Source organism: Ascaphus truei, unplaced genomic scaffold (assembly GCF_040206685.1).
Source record: "Ascaphus truei isolate aAscTru1 unplaced genomic scaffold, aAscTru1.hap1 HAP1_SCAFFOLD_478, whole genome shotgun sequence".
In the NCBI taxonomy this organism is placed as follows: domain Eukaryota; kingdom Metazoa; phylum Chordata; class Amphibia; order Anura; family Ascaphidae; genus Ascaphus; species Ascaphus truei.
Genome location: NW_027456809.1, coordinates 225407 through 250000, shown reverse-complemented (window position 1 = coordinate 250000; position 24594 = coordinate 225407). Strand labels below are relative to the sequence as shown.

The 24594-nt window shown below is 57.2% G+C and overlaps 1 protein-coding gene across 1 annotated transcript in view; it reads left to right on the top strand.

Moving 5' to 3' along the window:
• LOC142484949 (atrial natriuretic peptide receptor 2-like) overlaps positions 1-24594 on the top strand; it is a 203079-nt gene that overhangs the window by 7673 nt on the left and 170812 nt on the right. Inside the window, exons 4-7 of the mRNA XM_075584203.1 lie at positions 1230-1307; positions 1938-2042; positions 4222-4293; positions 19760-19919. Coding sequence (XP_075440318.1) covers positions 1230-1307; positions 1938-2042; positions 4222-4293; positions 19760-19919 — 415 coding nt within the window. The remainder of the gene's footprint in view (positions 1-1229; positions 1308-1937; positions 2043-4221; positions 4294-19759; positions 19920-24594) is intronic.

The following is a 24594-nucleotide window of genomic DNA, read 5'->3' as shown; positions in this document are numbered from 1 at the left end:
CTCACTCTCTGCCCCTCTCCCCCTCTCACTCTCTGCCCCTCTCCCCCTCTCACACTCTGCCCCTTTCCCCCGCTCACTCTCTGCCCCTTTCCCCCGCTCACTCTCTGCCCCTTTCCCCTCTCACACTCTGCCCCTTTCCCCCGCTCACTCTCTGCCCCTCTCCCCCGCTCACTCTCTGCCCCTCTCCCCCTCTCACACTCTGCCCCTCTCCCCCGCTCACTCTCTGCCCCTCTCCCCCGCTCACTCTCTGCCCCTTTCCCCCCCGCTCACTCTCTGCCCCTCTCCCCCGCTCACTCTCTGCCCCCTCTCCCCCTCTCACTCTCTGCCCCTCTCCCCCTCTCCCCCTCTGCCCCCTTTCCCCTCTCACACTCTGCCCCTCTCCCCCTCCTGCCCCTCTCCCCCCTCTGCCCCTCTCCCCCTCTCACACTCTGCCCCTCTCCCCCCGCTCACTCTCTGCCCCTCTCCCCCGCTCACACTCTGCCCCTCTCCCCCTCTCACACTCTGCCCCTCTCCCCCTCTCACTCTCTGCCCCTCTCCCCCGCTCACTCTCTGCCCCTCTCACACTCTCACACTCTGCCCCTCTCCCCCGCTCACTCTCTGCCCCTCTCCCCCTCTCACTCTTTGCCCCTCTCCCCCTCTCACTCTCTGCCCCTTTCCCCCTCTCACTCTCTGCCCCTCTCCCCCGCTCACTCTCTGCCCCTCTCCCCCTCTCACACTCTGCCCCTTTCCCCCGCTCACTCTCTGCCCCTCTCCCCCCTCTCACTCTTTGCCCCTCTCCCCCTCTCACTCTCTGCCCCTTTCCCCCTCTCACTCTCTGCTCCTCTCCCCCTCTCACTCTCTGCTCATCTCCCCGTCTCCCTCTCCGCCCCTCTCCCCCCTCTCACTCTCTGCCCCTCTCCCCCTCTCACTCTCTGCCCCTCTCCCCCTCTCACACCCTGCCCCTCTCCCCCTCTCACTCTCTGCGCCTCTCCCCCCTCTCACACCCTGCCCCTCTCCCCCTCTCACTCTCTGCCCCTCTCCCCCCTCTCACTCTCTGCCCCTCTCCCCCTCTCACATTCTGCCCCTCTCCCCCTCTCACTCTCTGCCCCCTCTCCCCCTCTCTCACACTCTGCCCCTCTCCCCCTCTCACACTCTGCCCCTCTCCCCCTCTCACATTCTGCCCCTCTCCCCCTCTCACATTCTGCACCTCTCCCCCTCTCACTCTACCCCCTCTCCCCCCTCTCACACAGGGTAATGTTGTTGCCAATAAACACCTGAATAAGAAACGCATTGAGCTGACCAGACAGGTTCTGTTTGAGCTGAAACACGTAAGTATGACATCACTGTGACATCACTGTGACATCACTGACAAACCAGTTAGTTTTAGATAAGATTTACAACCTGTGTATAATGTATATAATTTGTATTACAGCCCGTGTCTCTTTTTAGCTTTCTCCCGCATTAGACCATGGCCGCCACTCGCAAGCCTCCTCCCCCCCTCCCCCCCTTCCCCTCGTCCCCCTCCACCTTCCCCCTCCTCATTCCCCCTCCCTCTCCCTCCACCCCCTCTCCCCCTCCTCCACCCCCTCCTCCACCCCCTCCTCCATCCCCCCCTCCCCCGAGCCTCCCCTCTCTCCCTCCCCCCTCTCTCCCTCAAGCTGCTCCCCCCTCCACCCACCGTGAGCCTCTCCTGCCTCCCCCTCTCCCTCACACAAACATCACCCGAGCCTCCCCCCTTCCGCGAGCTGCTCCCCCCCCCACCCCCCACCGTGAGCCTGTCCTGCCTCCCCCTCTCCCACGAACATCCCCGAGCCTCCCTCCCCCTCGAGCTTCCCCTCCGCCCCCCACCATGAGCCTCCTCTCCCTCCTACAAGCCTCCCCCTGCCCAGCCTCCCGCGAGCTTTCCCCCCACCCCAAGACGCTAGCAATGACGCGGCCGACACTCTCTCTCCCCGCAGATGCGAGACGTACAATTCAATCACCTGACGCGTTTCCTGGGGGCTTGTATCGATCCTCCCAACATCTGCATTGTGACAGAGTACTGCCCCCGGGGCAGCCTGCAGGTACTGAGGGGTAAACAGAGAGCGCAAGGGCGTGGGAGAGGTGGGGCAGGGGCGCGGCAGAGAGGGCGGGGGCGGCATGGAGGAGGTCAGGGGTGGCGCAAGAGATGGCGGGGCGGCGCTAGTGAGAGCAGGGGTGGGAGAGAGGGTGGGGGTGGGGTGGGATAGAGAGCGGGGCTGGGGTGGGAGAGAGGGCAGGGGTGGGGTGCGAGAGAGGGCAGGGGTGGGAGAGAGGGCAGGGGTGTGGTGGGAGAGAGGGCGGGGTGGGAGAGAGGGCGGGGTGGCGCCGGAGAGGGGAGGGTGGGGTGGGAGAGAGGGGGGTGGGGCAGGAGAGAGGGTGGGGTTAGGGTGGGAGAGAGGGTGGGAGAGAAGTCAGGAGTAGCATGGGAGAGAGGACGGGGGTGGCATGGGAGAGAGGGCAGGAGTGGCGCGGGAGAGAGGGCAGGAGTGGCGCGGGAGAGAGGGCAGGAGTGATGGGGGAAAGGGCAGGGGCACAGATGAGGGCAGGTGTGGCACAGATGAGAGGGCAGGGGGAACACAGGAGAAAGCATGGGGAACATGGGACAAAGTGCAAGGGCGCGGAGGAGAGGGGACACGGGGGAGAGAGCGTCGGGAAGAGCATGAGGTGCAGGAGAGAGTGTGGGGGAGAGCACAGGAGAGAGTGCGGGGGAGAGTGCAGGGGTGAGCGCGGGGAGAGAGCGTGGAGCAGAGCTCCGGGGTGTGAGCACCGCGGGGTGAGAAAGCGCCGGGGGAGAGAGCACGCAGGGGGGGGGGGGGGAGAGCGCAGGGCTGGGAGTGCTGGAGGAGAGCACGCGGGGTAAAAGAGCAGAGGGAGGGTGGGGGAGAGAGAGCATGGGGAGACCTCGGGAGAGAGAGCGCGGGTGAGAGAGAGCGCGGGTGAGAGAGAGCACGGGGGTGAGAGAGCACAGGGGTGAGAGAGCACGGAGGGAGAGAGCACGGGGAGAGAGAGCACGTGGAGAGAGCGCGGGTGATGAGCGTGGGGGTGGGAGAGAGCGCGGGTGATGACCGTGGGAGAGCGGGCAGGGGGGAGAGCGCAGGGGTGGGAGAGAGCACGGGGGAGAGCACAGGGGGAGAGAGGGCAGGGGTGGTGTCACGCTGTGCTCAACACAAACTGGACGGGACGGCGAGGCCGAGCTGGGGATTAGATACAACGCCAGCCCACAACCGCGAGGGCGCGTCTTGATTGCAGATTGGTCAGTGTAGCCGGGTCGGGGTCGGAGAGGTCCGGATCGTTGTGGGTAAGCCGAGGTCGGGGAGCCAGAGGCGCGGAGTCCAAGAGTAAAGCCGGGTCGGTACACAGGAGGTCACTGAAGCAGGGCAAGGTAGCGAGAGACTGGGAACAAGGCACAGGAGAGGGGAACACAGGAACACAGGATCACAGGATCACAGGATCACAGGAACACAGGATCACAGGATCACAGGATCACAGGATCACAGGAACACAGGATCACAGGAACACAGGAACACAGGAACACAGGAACACAGGATCACAGGAACACAGGAACACAGACTATGCTCAGCCGCTGAGGGAATGGAGAACGGGGAATAAATAGGAGGGCTCACCAAAGGGAAGCTGGGAGGAGGAGACTGCAGCAAAGTGGGTTCCAGGTGCAGGAGGCATCTATGCTTCAGAGTGGAGCGTGCGCCGTGAGTGGGGACGTGCGCACAACCGCGCGTGTGCAGAGCGCGTCCGCGGCTGGAGGCAGCAGACGCGCGCCTCAGTCCCGGTGGTGAGGCGTCTGCTTGCCCGCGCCGGTGGCGTAGGACAGGAGGGGCGGCGGTTCCGGAGTCCCCTGCTGATAAGGGGAGTGCGCACGCCGGTGGCGGTGCGGTGGCTAAAGTCCTGCAAGGAGCACGCCGAGGGCGACGTGACTCCCCAGCCCTCACAGGTGGCGCGGGAGAGAGGGCGGGGTTGACGCAGGAGAGAGCGTGGGGGTGAGAGCGCAGGGGTGAGAGCATGGGGGTGAGTGTGCGGGAGAGAGAGTGCGGGAGAGCAGGGGGTGAGCGCGCGGGAGAGAGTGTGCGTGGGAGAGTGCGCAGAGGTGAGAGCATGGGGGTGAGCGTGCGGGAGAGAGAGCATGGGGGTGAGCGTGCGGGAGAGTGCGCGGGAGATATATAGTGCATTGTGCAGGGAAAGTAACATCTCGTTGTTACTCCGTAGGATATCCTGGAGAACGACAGCATTAACCTGGACTGGATGTTCAGACACTCGCTAATCAACGACATTGTGAAGGTGAAGAATAGAAAATACACAATATAACACAATGCTACACAACACATCACAATATACCAATGCTACACAACACATCACAATATAACACAATGCTACACAACACATCACAATATAACAATGCTACACAACACATCACAATATAACACAATGCTACACAACACATCACAATATAACAATGCTACACAACACATCACAGTATAACACAATGCTACACAACACATCACAATATAACACAATGCTACACAACACATCACAATATAACACTTTACTACATGTATTACCCGGCGTATATACATTGGCAGGGCTCAGTATCTCAGGCCTGTGCAGGGTGCTGGGTGGGTGCAGGCTGGGTGTGGGTGTAACTATGTATATACACTGGCAGGGCTCAGTATCTCAGGCCTGTGCAGGGTGGGTGCAGGTGTAACTACGTATATACATTGGCAGGGCTCAGTATCTCTGGCCTGTGCAGGGTGCTGGGTGGGTGCAGGCTGGGTGTGGGTGTAACTATGTATATACACTGGCAGGGCTCAGTATCTCAGGCCTGTGCAGGGTGCTGGGTGGGTGCAGGCTGGGTGTGAGTGTAACTATGTATATACATTGGCAGGGCTCAGTATCTCAGGCCTGTGCAGGGTGCTGGGTGGGTGCAGGCTGGGCGTGGGTGTAACTACGTATATACATTGGCAGGGCTCAGTATCTCAGGCCTGTGCAGGGTGCTGGGTGGGTGCAGGCTGTGTGTGGGTGTAACTATGTGTAGCGGTCATGTAAAATGGCTACAGTCATCTCTCCTGCTGACAGTAAGGCCTGGTAAGTTGTGGGCATGCCAGCAGTAATTATGGAGGTTTGCCCTCACACCCTGGTGGGGTGCCCTGTGTATGGATGGGGGTGGTCACATGCTCTGACTCCATGGTTAGTGATGTCAGAGGTGTGTCAGCTTCCAGAGTGTACATAAGGCACAGCACTGAGCCTAAGAGTTAGTTCTATCTGAGTTCTAAGTGGAGGGGGAGTTCTGTCAAGTTCAAGTTCAAGTAGTTAAGCCAGTTATGTTCTAATAACGGCAGTAGGAGTCTGTGTCCAGGGACCTGGCGCAGAATAAAGATATCCCGGCTGGGATAGGGAATCCCTGATCAAGGCGACATACCTTTGGAAGGGAAGCACGGGCACCATGATGGGCTAGAGACACCCCATTGTGGAGGGCAGCTAGCCCACCGAATCAATAAAGATGAAGCTGATCACAGAAACCCTCGTGTGTAAGAGTCAAGTGATTGCACAGGGGGCTGCACCACCGAGGAGTTCCTCACCAGGACCATACCCAAGTGACCGAAGGGACCCTGATGAGGTGGAGGCGCTGCACTGGAACTAGGTAGGACTCAGCACACTACCTCAGCTGCCTGTCTGGACGGGTTCTCCCCACACACCATCATGCGGGAGACTCAGGAGTCCTGTAGCCAACAGGTGCACCACCAGACACTACCACACTGTAATGGGGACCGGTTAGACCACAGGGGCCAATGTGAGATTGGGTGGGTCAGGCCGGGTCAGAAATACCGTTACATTTGGAGGCGCTGCTGAGATCAGATCTGTCATCAGGACAGGCTCTAGCTAGGCACACTGGGAAACAGGGAGAGAGTCTGCTGCCACTCTGTGCTGCGTAGGGACGGACCTAGGGGTGGTCAAGGGCTGACGGGGTATTGTCAGTTCGCAGGGACAACCTAGGGACCTGAAAGGAGTGAGGGGTTTGGAGCCGGGCTATAGCTGACCGAGTCACTTTGAGGTAGTGCTAGTTGGTAGGACGCCAGAAGGGATAGCCTGTTAACATGGTCAGGAATCCTGGAGAGGGTCTGCGCTAGGCTGACCAAGAGAGGTAGACGCCCCAAGTACTGCATGGCAGAGCCAGAGTACTCTAGCCCATTCCAGACACTTACCATAGGGAGCACAGACTGGGAGGAAGGAGTTACAGCAGACACTGAGAGAGTGAGCCTAGCCTGAGGTAGTGCAACATGAGTCCAGCCTAGATCAGGTACACATGTGGTGGTGCATCTGAAACAAATCTTTATTGTACTGGTGTGGTGGCTGCCCCGCAAAGCGGAGCCCCATGTACGATAACTGTTACGAGAGAATGGAGGATCCGCGTGGTGCGGAGAGCCCAAAATGGCGACCAGAGGCTGATGGAGAAGGCACCCGTGTCGTGCGCCCCACTGAAGAGCAAACCGTCGCTGAGCTGTCTTTAACTAATCTGCTCTGGAGTGGAGCGAAGGCTGTGGCTGCCCCATTTTTGTCAAGTCTAGGACACCGAGGGGCCACCCTTGAAGAGTGTGAGGACATTGTGATAACTGGGGGGGAACCCCGCGAGAAGAGCAAAGACACTGACAATTCAGACTCAAAAGATACCCAAAATGGCGGCTGCCGCTTGCTAGGGAGACTGCGTGGGCCAGTCACAGAAAACGTGGCGGCTGCAGGACTTGCAAAAAGCTGGCCGGGAATGGCGCGAACAGCAGAGCCCCGCCCTGATGGGGGGTATGGCGCGAAAGCTACGGCTGCGCCTTCATGGACAGTGACTCACTCGGCCCCTGTGCTGAGTCAACCGCTTAGTCTATGGGACCCTCCCCTGATTTCCACCAGGGGGAGTGACTTTCAACTATGGCCTGTGGGAATGCACCCACTGGGCCCAGGGACTGATATCCAGACGGCGCCACTACAAGAAGTAGTTCCGGCCGCGGAGTTAACGTGCAAGAAGGAGGGATATTTTGCACGGAAAGCAGCAGCCAGGAGAAGGCGGGAACTAGCCGCGGCCCAAGAATCCCACTCTGATGAGGAAATTGGCGCGAAAACGCAGACCGCGCCCACCAGGACTGAGAAAGGCGCGGCCTTAATTAAGGGGCATGATATTCCCCTGTGGGACCCGCCCATCATTGCAACCCCTGGGGGCGGGTTCCAGCTCTGTCAGAGAAGGGAGGAGCCGAAGCAGGGAGTGGCGGATCCAGCAACTTCTACCAGTCAGTTGCGAGGAACCACTGACCTGAAGAGACCTATACAGGAAGTGGCTCCTGTGAAAAGAATGGCCTGCTCCTCCACTGTGGGCACGATGGTCTCCACCCAGCCCTACTCGGTACCCGGCGGGCTACTGGTAGTAAGGGTGGCAAACACCGAGACGGTGGTCGGGCTCTGCCTACAATGCGGGCTGCCCAGAGGCACTGTCAACACAGCGGCACGTTGCCCACATTGCGGGACATTATATCTGTGGCCCATGCCCACATTTATACCCATTCAACCTGCTGACCCCCCGGGGGATACGGCTAGGCACTCCGCCGAGTCCCCTGGCGCACTGTGGATCAGCCGTGCGAGTCCCGGAGAAAGGGGACTGGAGTCGACCAAGTCGGCTGGGTCGGCAGCAACCGAGACGGTCGAGTCACCCCCCGACCGCGCAGAGAAAAGACTTTCGCCACGCTCGGTGACCCCGAGATCAGGGAAGGGAGATTACTCCGACGAGGATCTCCGCGAGCTAGCGGTGGCGAAATCGGGACCAAAGAGGGAGCAAGGACGGACGACACCCCGTGGGGTGAGTGGCAGTCTGGAGAACAGGGCGTCCCCCGCAGATCGGCGAGCCGAGAGACGGAGTCCCGCCGTCCCAGGACTGGGCGGCGACGGGAGAGAGATGCCTACGCCCCTGCGGACTGGTAAGAGAAGCAGCCCCATCACTTACCTTGTCCCGGCAGACAGCGCAGCGGTGGAAGGGCCGTGCCAGGCCCCAGACGCACGTGGAGAGACGGCATCACTTCCGGTGAGGACGACGGCGGAACCCCCGGATGTCGTCATTGGAGAAGAGATCCCGCTTGGGGGTCCTACCCGAGATGGCGACGCTTCCGGTTCCGGGGAGGACATCACTTCCGGTGGCGACGGCGGAACCACTGGAGAGGAAGCAGCGACGCTTCGGCGATCGGGGGAAGGTCCCTGATCACCTCAAAGGCCCAGAAGCTGGATGGGCGATCCGAGGACTGAGGAGGGTGAGATTATCCTCATTGAACCAGTCTACGGACAGCCGAGAACGGGTCGTAACCCCGTGGGGTCCAATCGCTTGCCCTTATGTCCCCTTCCACGCCCTAGATAAAACCCCTGCCCCTGTCACCTGTTCCACGGGATCCCCGCCTAGTTTAGAATCGGTGGACATAACCTCGGAAGAGGAGGTGAAATGGACTGGGGAGAGACAGCGCAGTTGCGCTACGGAAGGCATCTCTCGGGGAGGGGGAGAATTGGGTAAGCCCGCAGTAGGCCGGTGGTTGCCTCCTGTGGCTCCCGCCCCAGTGAAAAAGGCACCGGGATCATCGAGGTGGTCTGTATCGTGATCGGCACGGACATCGGGGGTATTTTCCCAGGGGGATGAAAGTGATTCAGGGGAGTCACACAAGTTCAAAGAGCACCGTTGGTGGGCTCCACTCTTTGAAGGGTATTCTGCATGGATGGACCGCACTCGGTTTCTCATCTGGAGGGAGGATGTGGTAGACTTCTGGTGGGCGGTAGGAGAGTTCACCCCTGAGCAGAGGGACAGAGAGCTGCAGGATCGGTGGATTCAAATTGAACATAGGGAGATAGAACCCATGGGTCCTAGCATCCTGTCAGATCCCGTGGACCCTGACGAGCCCCTATCATAGGTGTTACCTGGGAGGGCAGGTAGGGCTGACCTGACCAGGACTAGCAGAGCTGAACGGGCGATAATAGCTCGTTACAAATCATCCCACGGGTTGGAGTACCCTTACGTCCCTGAGCCCCTCATGGATGAAATAGAAGAGAATAGAGGGAGGTGGCTCAGGGAGAACATAGAAATGTACTTGGTTGGTAGGGGAAGTACCGTGATAGGGCATAAGGCCGAGGAGCGGATAGAACATTTGGTACGCATATGGGGCATAGGCAGGAACATATACAAGCATAAGGTGACCTATAGGCCCGAGAGGGGACTGCCGAGACATTACTATGTTACGGTCCTGGATATGGGTGGTAGGGAGGTAAGAAAACCTGACCCCAGTCACTACTTTTAGGAGGTACTATGCATTACGCGGGTTCGTGGCTGCTGGTCGGGGCGGGCTTGGCGGAATGTACTGTAGACATTTTGTTATGGTATTATGAAAATTTGTATGTGAAGTTAACATAATTATGTTTTTGTGTTACAGTGCTTCCTGAAAAAGGGTATACAAATTTAGGTCCCAGCGAGGACGATGGGATTCACCAGGGGGAGAATGTAGCGGTCATGTAAAATGGCTACAGTCATCTCTCCTGCTGACAGTAAGGCCTGGTAAGTTGTGGGCATGCCAGCAGTAATTATGGAGGTTTGCCCTCACACCCTGGTGGGGTGCCCTGTGTATGGATGGGAGTGGTCACATGCTCTGACTCCATGGTTAGTGATGTCAGAGGTGTGTCAGCTTCCAGAGTGTACATAAGGCACAGCACTGTGTCAAAAGTTAGTTCTATCTGAGTTCTAAGTGGAGGGGGAGTTCTGTCAAGTTCAAGTTCAAGTAGTTAAGCCAGTTATGTTCTAATAGCTGCAGTAGGAGTCTGTGTCCAGGGACCTGGCGCAGGATAAAGATATCCCGGCTGGGATAGGGAATCCCTGATCAAGGCGACATACCTTTTAAAGGGAAGCACGGGCACCATGACGGGCTAGAGACACCCCATTATGGAGGGCAGCTGGCCCACCGTATCAATAAAGATGAAGCTGATCACAGAAACCCTCGTGTGTAAGAGTGAAGTGATTGCACAGGGGGCCGCACCACTGAGGAGTTCCTCACCAGGACCATACCCATGCGGACGCAGGGACCCTGATGAGGTGGAGGCGCTGCACTGGAACTAGGTGAGACTCAGCACACTACCTCAGCTGCCTGTCTGGACGGGTTCTCCCCACACACCATCATGCGGGAGACTCAGGAGTCCTGTAGCCAACAGGTGCACCACCAGACACTACCACACTGTAATGGGGACCGGTTAGACCACAGGGGCCAATGTGAGATTGGGTGGGTCGGGCCGGGTCAGAAATACCGTTACATATGTATATACACTGGCAGGGCTCAGTATCTCAGGCCTGTCAGGGTGCGGGGTGGGTGCAGGCTGGGTGTGGGTATAACTACGTATATACACTGGCAGGGCTCAGTATCTCAGGCCTGTGCAGGGTGCTGGGTGGGTGCAGGCTGGGTGTGGGTATAACTATGTATATACACTGGCAGGGCTCAGTATCTCAGGCCTGTGCAGGGTGCTGGGTGGGTGCAGGCTGGGCGTGGGTGTAACTATGTATATACATTGGCAGAGCTCAGTATCTCAGGCCTGTGCAGGGTGCTGGGTGGGTGCAGGCTGGGTGGGTGTAACTATGTATATACATTGGCAGGGCTCAGTATCTCAGGCCTGTGCAGGGTGCTGGGTGGGTGCAGGCTGGGTGGGTGTAACTACGTATATACATTGGCAGGGCTCAATATCTCAGGCCTGTGCAGGGTGCTGGGTGGGTGCAGGCTGGGTGTGGGTGTAACTACGTATATACATTGGCAGGGCTCAGTATCTCAGGCCTGTGCAGGGTGCTGGGTGGGTGCAGGCTGGGTGTGGGTATAACTATGTATATACACTGGCAGGGCTCAGTATCTCAGGCCTGTGCAGGGTGCTGGGTGGGTGCAAGCTGGGTGTGGGTGTAACTACGTATATACATTGGCAGGGCTCAGTATCTCAGGCCTGTGCAGGGTGCTGGGTGGGTGCAGGCTGAGTGTGGGTGTAACTATGTATATACACTGGCAGGGCTCAGTATCTCAGGCCTGTGCAGGGTGCTGGGTGGGTGCAGGCTGGGCGTGGGTGTAACTATGTATATACATTGTCAGGGCTCAGTATTTCAGGCCTGTGCAGGGTGCTGGGTGGGTGCAGGCTGGGTGTGGGTGTAACTACGTATATACATTGGCAGGGCTCAGTATCTCAGGCCTGTGCAGGGTGCTGGGTGGGTGCAGGCTGGGTGTGGGTGTAACTACGTATATACACTTGCAGGGCTCAGTGTCTCAGGCCTGTGCAGGGTGCTGGGTGGGTGCAGGCTGGGTGTGGGTGTAACTATGTATATACATTATCAGGGCTCAGTATCTCAGGCCTGTGCAGGGTGCTGGGTGGGTGCAGGCTGGGCGTGGGTGTAACTACGTATATACATTGGCAGGGCTCAGTATCTCAGGCCTGTGCAGGGTGCTGGGTGGGTGCAGGCTGGGTGTGGGTGTAACTACGTATATACATTGGCAGGGCTCAGTATCTCAGGCCTGTGCAGGGTGCTGGGTGGGTGCAGGCTGGGTGTGGGTATAACTATGTATATACACTGGCAGGGCTCAGTATCTCAGGCCTGTGCAGGGTGCTGGGTGGGTGCAAGCTGGGTGTGGGTGTAACTACGTATATACACTTGCAGGGCTCAGTATCTCAGGCCTGTGCAGGGTGCTGGGTGGGTGCAGGCTGGGCGTGGGTGTAACTACGTATATACATTGGCAGGGCACAGTATCTCAGGCCTGTGCAGGGTGCTGGGTGGGTGCAGGCTGGGCGTGGGTGTAGCTATGTATTGTGGCAGGGCTCAGTATCTCAGGCCTGTGCAGGGTGCTGGGTGGGTGCAGGCTGGGCGTGGGTGTAGGTAGAAAAGGGGAAATGTCCTCGGGCGCGTCACTCTGCTCCCAGAAGCGACCGATATTTTCAAGCATAGAAAGGAGATGTCGCCGGGCTCCACAGTATATCCCTCTCTGGGTTGCAGTGTTGCTTCTCGGCTGATCCCTGCTGGCAGAAGGTCTTTGTATCTGTATATGGGGATAATTCTGGCTGCAGTATGGATACTTAAGGCCCGTGCACAGGCTATGTTCTCCTCCGGCCGCCTATCTCCTCCACAGATGTAGTCTTCAGCTTCGTTACTCCGTTGCGCGTGCGCATGCGCAGACGGCTAGATGCTGGGCCAGGATACAGGGAAAGAAAACTCCTCGCTACGGTGGCTTGGAAGGACCAAAAAACGTCAGACGCGTTTCGCCAATGCTTCCTCAGTGACGTGCAGGGTGCTGGGTGGGTGCAGGCTGGGTGTGGGTGTAACTACGTATATACATTGGCAGTGCTCAGTATCTCAGGCCTGTGCAGGGTGCTGGGTGGGTGCAGGCTGGATGTGGGTGTAACTATGTATATACATTGGCAGGGCTCAGTATCTCAGGCCTGTGCAGGGTGCTGGGTGGGTGCAGGCTGGGTGTGGGTGTAACTATGTATATACACTGGCAGGGCTCAGTATCTCAGGCCTGTGCAGGGTGCTGGGTGGGTGCAGGCTGGGTGTGGGTGTAACTACGTATATACAGTGGCAGGGCTCAGTATCTCAGGCCTGTGCAGGGTGCTGGGTGGGTGCAGGCTGGGCGTGGGTGTAACTATGTATATACATTGGCAGGGCTCAGTATCTCAGGCCTGTGCAGGGTGCTGGGTGGGTGCAGGCTGGGCGTGGGTGTAACTATGTATATACATTGGCAGGGCTCAGTATCTCAGGCCTGTGCAGGGTGCTGGGTGGGTGCAGGCTGGGTGTGGGTGTAACTATGTATATACAGTGGCAGGGCTCAGTATCTCAGGCCTGTGCAGGGTGCTGGGTGGGTGCAGGCTGGGTGTGGGTATAACTATGTATATACACTGGCAGGGCTCAGTGTCTCACGCCTGTGCAGGGTGCTGGGTGGGTGCAGGCTGGGTGTGGGTATAACTATGTATATACACTGGCAGGGCTCAGTATCTCAGGCCTGTGCAGGGTGCGGGGTGGGTGCAGGCTGGGTGTGGGTGTAACTACGTATATACATTGGCAGGGCTCAGTATCTCAGGCCTGTGCAGGGTGCTGGGTGGGTGCAGGCTGGGCGTGGGTGTAACTATGTATATACATTGGCAGGGCTCAGTATCTCAGGCCTGTGCAGGGTGCTGGGTGGGTGCAGGCTGGGCGTGGGTGTAACTATGTATATACACTGGCTGTGCTCAGTATTTCAGGCCTGTGCAGGGTGCTGGGTGGGTGCAGGCTGGGTGTGGGTGTAGCTACGTATATACACTGGCAGGGCTCAGTATCTCAGGCCTGTGCAGGGTGCTGGGTGGGTGCAAGCTGGGTGTGGGTGTAACTACGTATATACGTTGGCAGGGCTCAGTATCTCAGGCCTGTGCAGGGTGCTGGGTGGGTGCAGGCTGAGTGTGGGTGTAACTATGTATATACACTGGCAGGGCTCAGTATCTCAGGCCTGTGCAGGGTGCTGGGTGGGTGCAGGCTGGGCGTGGGTGTAACTATGTATATACATTGTCAGGGCTCAGTATTTCAGGCCTGTGCAGGGTGCTGGGTGGGTGCAGGCTGGGTGTGGGTGTAACTACGTATATACATTGGCAGGGCTCAGTATCTCAGGCCTGTGCAGGGTGCTGGGTGGGTGCAGGCTGGGTGTGGGTGTAACTACGTATATACACTTGCAGGGCTCAGTGTCTCAGGCCTGTGCAGGGTGCTGGGTGGGTGCAGGCTGGGTGTGGGTGTAACTACGTATATACATTGGCAGGGCTCAGTATCTCAGGCCTGTGCAGGGTGCTGGGTGGGTGCAGGCTGGGTGTGGGTATAACTATGTATATACACTGGCAGGGCTCAGTATCTCAGGCCTGTGCAGGGTGCTGGGTGGGTGCAAGCTGGGTGTGGGTGTAACTACGTATATACACTTGCAGGGCTCAGTATCTCAGGCCTGTGCAGGGTGCTGGGTGGGTGCAGGCTGGGCGTGGGTGTAACTATGTATATACACTGGCAGGGCTCAGTATCTCAGGCCTGTGCAGGGTGCTGGGTGGGTGCAGGCTGGGTGTGGGTATAACTATGTATATACACTGGCAGGGCTCAGTGTCTCAAGCCTGGGCAGGGTGCTGGGTGGGTGCAGGCTGGGTGTGAGTGTAACTATGTATATACATTGGCAGGGCTCAGTATCTCAGGCCTGTGCAGGGTGCTGGGTGGGTGCAGGCTGGGTGTGGGTATATCTATGTATATACACTGGCAGGGCTCAGTATCTCAGGCCTGTCAGGGTGCGGGGTGGGTGCAGGCTGGGTGTGGGTGTAACTACGTATATACACAGGCAGGGCTCAGTATCTCAGCCCTGTGCAGGGTGCTGGGTGGGTGCAGGCTGGGTGTGGGTGTAACTACGTATATACACTGGCAGGGCTCAGTATCTCAGGCCTGTGCAGGGTGCTGGGTGGGTGCAGGATGGGTGTGGGTGTAACTATGTATATACAGTGGCAGGGCTCAGTATCTCAGGCCTGTGCAGGGTGCTGGGTGGGTGCAGGCTGGGTGTGGGTGTAACTACGTATATACATTGGCAGGGCTCAGTATCTCAGGCCTGTGCAGGGTGCTGGGTGGGTGCAGGCTGTGCGTGGGTGTAACTACGTATATACATTGGCAGGGCTCAGTATCTCAGGCCTGTGCAGGGTGCTGGGTGGGTGCAGGATGGGTGGGTGCAGGCTGGGTGTGGGTGTAACTATGTATATACATTGGCAGTGCTCAGTATCTCAGGCCTGTGCAGGGTGCTGGGTGGGTGCAGGCTGGGTGTGGGTGTAACTATGTATATACATTGTCAGGGCTCAGTATTTCAGGCCTGTGCAGGGTGCTGGGTGGGTGCAGGCTGGGTGTGGGTGTTACTACGTATATACACTGGCAGGGCTCAGTATCTCAGTCCTGTGCAGGGTGCTGGGTGGGTGCAGGCTGGGTGTGGGTGTAACTATGTATATACACTGGCAGGGCTCAGTATCTCAGGCCTGTGCAGGGTGCTGGGTGGGTGCAGGCTGTGCGTAGGTGTAACTATGTATATACAGTGGCAGGGCTCAGTATCTCAGGCCTGTGCAGGGTGCTGGGTGGGTGCAGGCTGGGCGTGGGTGTAACTATGTATATACATTGGCAGGGCTCAGTATCTCAGGCCTGTGCAGGGTGCTGGGTGGGTGCAGGCTGGGCGTGGGTGTAACTATGTATATACAGTGGCAGGGCTCAGTGTCTCAGGCCTGTGCAGGGTGCTGGGTGGGTGCAGGCTGGGTGCAGGCTGGATGTGGGTGTAACTATGTATATACATTGGCAGGGCTCAGTATCTCAGGCCTGTGCAGGGTGCTGGGTGGGTGCAGGCTGGGTGTGGGTGTAACTATGTATATACACTGGCAGGGCTCAGTATCTCAGGCCTGTGCAGGGTGCTGGGTGGGTGCAGGCTGTGCGTAGGTGTAACTATGTATATACAGTGGCAGGGCTCAGTATCTCAGGCCTGTGCAGGGTGCTGGGTGGGTGCAGGCTGGGCGTGGGTGTAACTATGTATATACATTGGCAGGGCTCAGTATCTCAGGCCTGTGCAGGGTGCTGGGTGGGTGCAGGCTGGGCGTGGGTGTAACTATGTATATACAGTGGCAGGGCTCAGTATCTCAGGCCTGTGCAGGGTGCTGGGTGGGTGCAGGCTGGGTGTGGGTATAACTATGTATATACACTGGCAGGGCTCAGTGTCTCAGGCCTGTGCAGGGTGCTGGGTGGGTGCAGGCTGGGTGTGGGTATAACTATGTATATACATTGGCAGGGCTCAGTATCTCAGGCCTGTGCAGGGTGCTGGGTGGGTGCAGGCTGGGCGTGGGTGTAACTATGTATATACAGTGGCAGGGCTCAGTGTCTCAGGCCTGTGCAGGGTGCTGGGTGGGTGCAGGCTGGGTGTGGGTGTAACTATGTATATACATTGGCAGGGCTCAGTATCTCAGGCCTGTGCAGGGTGCTGGGTGGGTGCAGGCTGGGTGTGGGTGTAACTACGTATATACATTGGCAGAGCTCAGTATCTCAGGCCTGTGCAGGGTGCTGGGTGGGTGCAGGCTGGGTGTGGGTGTAACTACGTATATACATTGGCAGGGCTCAGTATCTCAGGCCTGTGCAGGGTGCTGGGTGGGTGCAGGCTGGGTGTGGGTGTAACTATGTATATACAGTGGCAGGGCTCAGTATCTCAGGCCTGTGCAGGGTGCTGGGTGGGTGCAGGCTGGGTGTGGGTATAACTATGTATATACACTGGCAGGGCTCAGTGTCTCAGGCCTGTGCAGGGTGCTGGGTGGGTGCAGGCTGGGTGTGGGTGTAACTATGTATATACATTGGCAGGGCTCAGTATCTCAGGCCTGTGCAGGGTGCTGGGTGGGTGCAGGCTGGATGTGAGTGTAACTACGTATATACATTGGCAGGGCTCAGTATCTCAGGCCTGTGCAGGGTGCGGGGTTGGTGCAGGCTGGGTGTGGGTGTAACTATGTATATACATTGGCAGTGCTCAGTCTCTCAGTCCTGTGCAGGGTGCTGGGTGCGTGCAGGCTGGGTGTGGGTGTAACTACGTATATACATTGGCAGTGCTCAGTCTCTCAGTCCTGTGCAGGGTGCTGGGTGGGTGCAGGCTGGGTGTGGGTGTAACTACGTATATACATTGGCAGGGCTCAGTATCTCAGGCCTGTGCAGGGTGCTGGGTGGGTGCAGGCTGGGTGTGGGTGTAAATTTGTATATACAGTGGCAGGGCTCAGTATCTCAGGCCTGTGCAGGGTGCTGGGTGGGTGCAGGCTGGGTGTGGGTATAACTATGTATATACACTGGCAGGGCTCAGTGTCTCAAGCCTGTGCAGGGTGCTGGGTGGGTGCAGGCTGGGTGTGGGTGTTACTACGTATATACATTGGCAGGGCTCAGTATCTCAGGCCTGTGCAGGGTGCTGGGTGGGTGCAGGCTGGGCGTGGGTGTAACTATGTATATACATTGGCAGGGCTCAGTATCTCAGGCCTGTGCAGGGTGCTGGGTGGGTGCAGGCTGGGCGTGGGTGTAACTATGTATATACACTGGCAGGGCTCAGTATCTCAGGCCTGTGCAGGGTGCTGGGTGGGTGCAGGCTGGGTGTGGGTGTAGCTACGTATATACACTGGCAGGGCTCAGTATCTCAGGCCTGTGCAGGGTGCTGGGTGGGTGCAGGGTGGGTGCAGGCTGGGCGTGGGTGTAGCTATGTATGGTGGCAGGGCTCAGTCTCTCAGGCCTGTGCAGGGTGCTGGGTGGGTGCAGGCTGGGTGTGGGTGTAACTACGTATATACATTGGCAGTGCTCAGTATCTCAGGCCTGTGCAGGGTGCTGGGTGGGTTCTGGGTGGGTGCTGGGTGGGTGTAGCTATGTATGGTGGCAGGGCTGCCTCGTGGCAGGGTCAGTAAGATGCTAAACAGTGGATAAAGCTGTAACTGGAGTGGTTTTATTTGTCCACAATTGTGATGGGCGGGGATAACCAGGCTATCTAATAAAGGTTAAGCCTGCTGGTTACCCCGGAACCTGTGGGGTCCGTGGTACCTCCATAAGCCAGGGACCCGGGATAATACATGCTGGAAAATAAAATGACCGTTTTTTCCTATTTCATGTTCCCTTAGCCCTAGAACTGTGGCATTTATTGTGTGTCAGTTTGAGGGGGGATATTTGGGTGGAAATACAAGTATTTTGGTTGCAGGAGTTGGGGGGGCAATGTTGCCGGTAGTCATTTAATTCTCCCCGGCGAGCAGGCATGATTTGCCGGTACGCAGGGTGAATTACACTGGGGCTTCCCTGTGTCCCCCAGACTCCAGGATTTCGAGCCCAAATATCCCCACGTTATTTCCCTTATAAGTATAAGGTCCCCCAAAGTATATTCTGTAATGAAGTGTACTTTATATTGTGTTTTGTGTTTACTGTAAGGCTCCATACAGACAGCCCAGGAATATGGTTAAGGTGCCAGCTAGTTTGCATAGAGTCCCTGGATGAAGGAGGAGACGGGATGTTGAGAGGTGTTAGGGTGCTAAGTGGACGGGGCAGGGCGGAGTACTGGTTCTGGAGAACAGAGACCCCCTGGGGGGAAACCTTCTGGTCTGCTGGACACAGTGGCGCCTGCCCAGCGGGAGGCAATGGGCTGGCTAAGGAAAATATGGCGATCGTAGGTGCTTTCCCTGTTGGCCAGAACATAAGTCCCGCCCACGGGGCGTCCCGAGCCAGTTCAACACGCCCCCTGCCACTGACCTCATCAGCTAGATGAGCTCTGCTCTGATTGGCTGCTGAGAATACTCCCACGCTCTGATTGGCTGAAAGGCTCTGTCCATGTTAAAAAATAGGTCAAAGTACTGTAGTCTCTAAAAGGGGCTGCTGCAGATCAGAGCTCTCTCTCTCTCAGTCATTTGAGACTTGTAGATAGTCTTGGGACTGGTCCAGTGACGCGCCAGTAAGGTTTCCCAGGGGCATTGCGATGCCAGGGTCTCCTAGCCAAGCTGAGGACTGGTTCTGAGGAGTGAAGTTACCTGTTCCAGGCTGGATTTCGGTCCAGGAGTCCAGGACAAGGGTCCTATCAAGGTCAGCCTCTGCTGAAGCAGGCGCCTTGCACCTAGGAAAGCCTAGTTTTACCTCTGACCCAAAGTAAGTGTGTATATTCTTTGTATTTTGTATTTCTGTGTGTTTCCGAGGTCTTCTCCGAATAAACCTCATTTTATTTCATTATTGTGTTTTGCCTATTGACTGATCCCTTTAAATATAAATGGTGTTAAAAGTCTTGTGCTACCGTGACAACAATAACAATTAAACATTCGGTACACTATACACCTAAGAAAACCAAACCATAAAATAAAACCCTACTCCCCTTTGGGAGAATTACTAACGACTCCGTCCCTTTGTACCTGGCTGGCCAGCTAAGCTGGTTACCAGCCCAAAAACTAAGATGCAATTCCACATCGATTAGAAAGAAATATATTATAGTCCTTATCTGTTGTTGTGGGAACTCGTTCCCAAGAGAGTCCAGGAAATCCCTCTGGACAGAGCAATCTGGACATGACATCTCTGCTCCCTCAGCAGTCTATAGAACGCCAGTTCCTTGTAGACAAACCCTACATCCAGCATGCTTGTTCAGTTTAATGGAGTCTTGTCCTGGGTTTGCATCCCAGGCAGTCCAGCAGGCCGTGCGCCTGTCAAGCCTGGGGAAACTGTACCAACCAGCTTCCCTCCATGTTGGGGAAAAGTCTCGCTCTCTCTGTGGAAAAACAATCTCTTTTGTGGCAGCTTCCTTCCTGGGGGCGTGGTGCACGTGTGACGTGCGAGCGTGCGGCGCAATCCGGAGGCGGAGCCCACGTCCGCGGCATCAGATGATGTCACCGCTGCGCGCATGCACGCTGTGCGTGTCAGGAGAGGCGTACGGGCTGAAGGTGTCCAGCGCGTGCGCGGAGCTGCGCGAGAGGAAGCGCGGGGTTAGGCGTGCATCCGTATTCCTCACACTATGTAACTATGTAACAACATGTAACTACATGTTACCACATGTAACTATGCAACTATGTAACCTGTGGGAATGTAAGAGGGGAGGTTAAGGCAAATAGAACTGGGTCAGTGTCCTTTGAAACATCACCCGCAGAATTTTGGTACCCATCTCTTACCAGTGACTGTCCTCTCAGACCTGGGCACCTGACGGTCCTTCTGTATCTCTTCTCTCCCCAGGGAATGTGCTTCCTACACCGCAGTATGATCGTCTGCCACGGTAACCTGAAATCCTCCAACTGTGTGGTGGACAGCCGCTTCGTCCTGAAGATCACCGACTACGGCCTGGCCAGTTTCCGCTCCTCGTGTGATGTCGACGATGCGTACGCCTTGTATGCCAGTGAGTGGGAGTCGGGGGGACTGTGGCGGCCCGTCCAAGATGTATTATACTAATCTTATATGGTGCACAGATATCCGTGCTCAGATAGTGCCATGTGCTCTTGTATCACTGACCTTGTACATAGCTTCTTACCGTATCATCCTGCAGGGAGGTGGGTGTGACGGGAGACGCGCTTAATAACACATTTATATTTCGTGGATCCTGATTGAGCCGAACAGGTTGAGCAAAATAAACTGAGATTTATTCCCTTGATAGGCAAACACACGACAACTGCAGAATAAACTTATTAATTACACTTACGGGTAGAGAAACAGAGGATAATGTCCAGAAAGGTGCAAAGCACCAGGAGATTGTCCTTTCAAATGTAGTCCATTTGCAAATTGCCAAATAAATAGCCCCAGTCCAATCATTCTGTGAATGTGCAAAGTCCTTTCTGGTTCTCTGGGATTTGCTGGATCCCCAGGGCTAACGAAATCCTGAAGCAGGGCAAGTTTCCTTGTTGCAATGTTTTTAACCCCTTGCGTTCTGGAATCGTAGCGCTGTACTTAGGTCTTATCCGCTTGAAGAAATCAGGTAGCAACAGCAACAACAGCAACAACACAGGAATGAGGGGTACAGGCCTTTTTAAGGACAAGGGCCTGTGAAGTGTTACATTAGCCTCATCCCATTGGCAAGGAATTATCTTCCTCCTATCAGAACCTGCCAGGTCACATGGGCAAATCCTACAGCCAGCTCAGGTAACTCTGAGCATGCTCAGTAAGCAGCTTGGTAGCACTGCTAAGTAAAAAGGGGCCACTCATTTCTGGGGACGCAATGTCTGGAGTTTGGTCCCAAGGTGTGAAATATCCAGGTTGAGTAACAGGATCTGCTACTCAGAAACATCCTGATTAAGTGACACTGTAAGACTCTGGGGTCTTTCATCCCCTCCTAGACGCATCGGCATCTCCCCAGCAGGGGGCTCAGGTATGCATAACATTTGTTCCTTAATGCATTACAAAGGCAGGCAGATGTGAAGAAATGTGTGTTCTTGGGGGGGGGGGGGGGGGTTACACTGAGGCTGCACACCAAAAATCAGGGTGCTGGCTCACTCCGTTCCTAAATTAGCAGTCTTAAAAGGGGAACAGCATATAAAATGAACCCCTTCATCCCCAATACAAAATAGGGGTAACCAGCCGAGCCCACTGCCTTTATTAATGCACTGATTGCCCCCATTTTCGCCACAGTGGGGAACTCAGATATATATACTACACTAAGGGGGATTATATATTAAAGTGGGATAGTGCCGATTGGGGCACTATCATGGAAACACCCTTTGAAGTCGTATTGGCGCTGTCACAGTTTAAAGAACGACTCCCAATGAGATTACAATGTATATGACATATTGTGTGTGTGTGTGTGTGTGTGTGTGTGTGTCACTGTGTGTGTGTGTGTGTGTGTGTGTGTGTCTGTGTCACTGTGTGTGTGTGTGTGTGTGTGTGTGTCTGTGTCACTGTGTGTCACTGTGTGTGTGTGTGTGTGTCACTGTGTGTGTGTGTGTGTGTGTGTGTGTGTGTGTGTGTGTGTGTGTGTGTGTGTGTGTGTGTGTGTCACTGTGTGTGTGTGTGTCTGTGTGTGTGTCACTGTGTGTGTGTGTGTGTGTGTGTGTGTGTGTGTGTGTGTGTGTGTGTGTGTGTGTGTGTGTCACTGTGTGTGTGTGTCACTGTGTGTGTGTGTGTGTGTGTGTGTGTGTCTGTATGTGTCACTGTGTGTGTATCACTGTGTGTGTGTGTCACTGTGTGTGTGCGTATGTGTGTGTCACTGTATGTGTGCAAGTGTGTAGTGTATATGCACCAGCCGCGTACACTGCGCGTCACGGAGAAGACATTAGAATATAGGAAATTATAACAATGTGTTCACAGCAATAAGAACAAGAACTCACGGGTCACAGCTGTGCCCAACGGGTCACTGTGTGAGGGTCACAGCTGTGCCCAACGGGTCACTGTGTGAGGGTCACTGATGTGCCCAACGGGTCACTGTGTGATGGTCACAGCTGTGCCCAACGGGTGACTGTGTGAGGGTCACAGCTGTGCCCAACGGGTCACTGTGTGAGGGTCACAGCTGTGCCCAACGGGTCACTGTGTGAGGGCCGCAGCTGTGTCCAACGGGTCACTGTGTGAGGGTCGCAGCTGTGCCCAATGGGTCACTGTGTGAGGGTCGCAGCTGTGTCCAACGGGTCACTGTGTGAGGGTCGCAGCTGTGCCCAACGGGTCACTGTGTGAGGGTCACAGCTGTGCCCAACGGGTCACTGTGTGAGGGTCACAGCTGTGCCCAACGGGTCACTGTGTGAGGGCCGCAGCTGTGCCCAACGGGTCACTGTGTGAGGGTCACAGCTGTGCCCAACGGCCACTGTGTGAGGGTCACAGCTGTGCCCAACGGGTCACTGTGTGAGGGCCGCAGCTGTGCCCTACGGGTCACTGTGTGAGGGTCACAGCTCTGCCCAACGGGTCACTGTGTGAGGGTCACAGCTGTGCCCAACGGGTCACTGTGTGAGGGTCGCAGCTGTGCCCAACGGGTCACTGTGTGAGGGTCACAGCTGTGCCCAACGGGTCACTGTGTGAGGGTCACAGCTGTGCCCAACGGGTCACTGTGTGAGGGTCACAGCTGTGCCCAACAGGTCACTGTGTGAGGGTCGCAGCTGTGCCCAACGGGTCACTGTGTGAGGGGCGTGGCTGTGCCCAACGGGTCACTGTGTGAGGGTCACAGCTGTGCCCAACGGGTCACTGTGTGAGGGTCACAGCTGTGCCCAACGGGTCACTGTGTGAGGGTCGCAGCTGTGCCCAACGGGTCACTGTGTGAGGGGCGTGGCTGTGCCCAATGGGTCACTGTGTGAGGGTCACAGCTGTGCCCAACGGGTCACTGTGTGAGGGTCACAGCCGTGCCCAACGGGTCACTGTGTGAGGGTCACAGCTGTGCCCAACGGGTCACTGTGTGAGGGTCGCAGCTGTGCCCAATGGGTCACTGTGTGAGGGTCACAGCTCTGCCCAACGGGTCACTGTGTGAGGGTCGCAGCTGTGCCCAACGGGTCACTGTGTGAGGGTCGCAGCTGTGCCCAACGGGTCACTGTGTGAGGGTCGCAGCTGTGCCCAACGGGTCACTGTGTGAGGGTCGCAGCTGTGCCCAACGGGTCACTGTGTGAGGGTCACAGCTGTGCCCAACGGGTCACTGTGTGAGGGCCGCAGCTGTGCCCAACGGGTCACTGTGTGAGGGTCGCAGCTGTGCCCAACGGGTCACTGTGTGAGGGTCACAGCTGTGCCCAACGGGTCACTGTGTGAGGGCCGCAGCTGTGCCCAACGGGTCACTGTGTGAGGGTCACAGCTGTGCCCAACGGGTCACTGTGTGAGGGTCACAGCTGTGCCCAACGGGTCACTGTGTGAGGGCCGCAGCTGTGCCCAACGGGTCACTGTGTGAGGGTCACAGCTGTGCCCAACGGGTCACTGTGTGAGGGTCGCAGCTGTGCCCAACGGGTCACTGTGTGAGGGTCACAGCTGTGCCCAACGGGTCACTGTGTGAGGGCCGCAGCTGTGCCCAACGGGTCACTGTGTGAGGGTCACAGCTGTGCCCAATGGGTCACTGTGTGAGGGCCGCAGCTGTGCCCAACGGTCACTGTGTGAGGGTCACAGCTGTGCCCAACGGGTCACTGTGTGAGGGTCACAGCTGTGCCCAACGGGTCACTGTGTGAGGGTCACAGCTGTGCCCAACGGTCACTGTGTGAGGGCCGCAGCTGTGCCCAACGGTCACTGTGTGAGGGTCACAGCTGTGCCCAACGGGTCACTGTGTGAGGGTCACAGCTGTGCCCAACGGGTCACTGTGTGAGGGTCACAGCTGTGCCCAACGGGTCACTGTGTGAGGGTCACAGCTGTGCCCAACGGGTCACTGTGTGAGGGGCGTGGCTGTGCCCAACGGGTCACTGTGTGAGGGTCACAGCTGTGCCCAATGGGTCACTGTGTGAGGGTCGCAGCTGTGCCCAATGGGTCACTGTGTGAGGGTCGCAGCTGTGCCCAACGGGTCACTGTGTGAGGGCCGCAGCTGTGCCCAACGGGTCACTGTGTGAGGGTCGCAGCTGTGCCCAACGGGTCACTGTGTGAGGGCCGCAGCTGTGCCCAACGGGTCACTGTGTGAGGGTCACAGCTGTGCCCAACGGGTCACTGTGTGAGGGCCGCAGCTGTGCCCAACGGGTCACTGTGTGAGGGTCACAGCTGTGCCCAATGGGTCACTGTGTGAGGGCCGCAGCTGTGCCCAATGGGTCACTGTGTGAGGGTCTCAGCTGTGCCCAACGGGTCACTGTGTGAGGGTCACAGCTGTGCCCAACGGGTCACTGTGTGAGGGCCGCAGCTGTGCCCAACGGGTCACTGTGTGAGGGTCACAGCTGTGCCCAACGGGTCACTGTGTGAGGGTCACAGCTGTGCCCAACGGGTCACTGTGTGAGGGTCACAGCTGTGCCCAACGGTCACTGTGTGAGGGTCACAGCTGTGCCCAACGGGTCACTGTGTGAGGGTCACAGCTGTGCCCAACGGGTCACTGTGTGAGGGTCGCAGCTGTGCCCAACGGGTCACTGTGTGAGGGCCGCAGCTGTGCCCAACGGGTCACTGTGTGAGGGTCGCAGCTGTGCCCAACGGGTCACTGTGTGAGGGCCGCA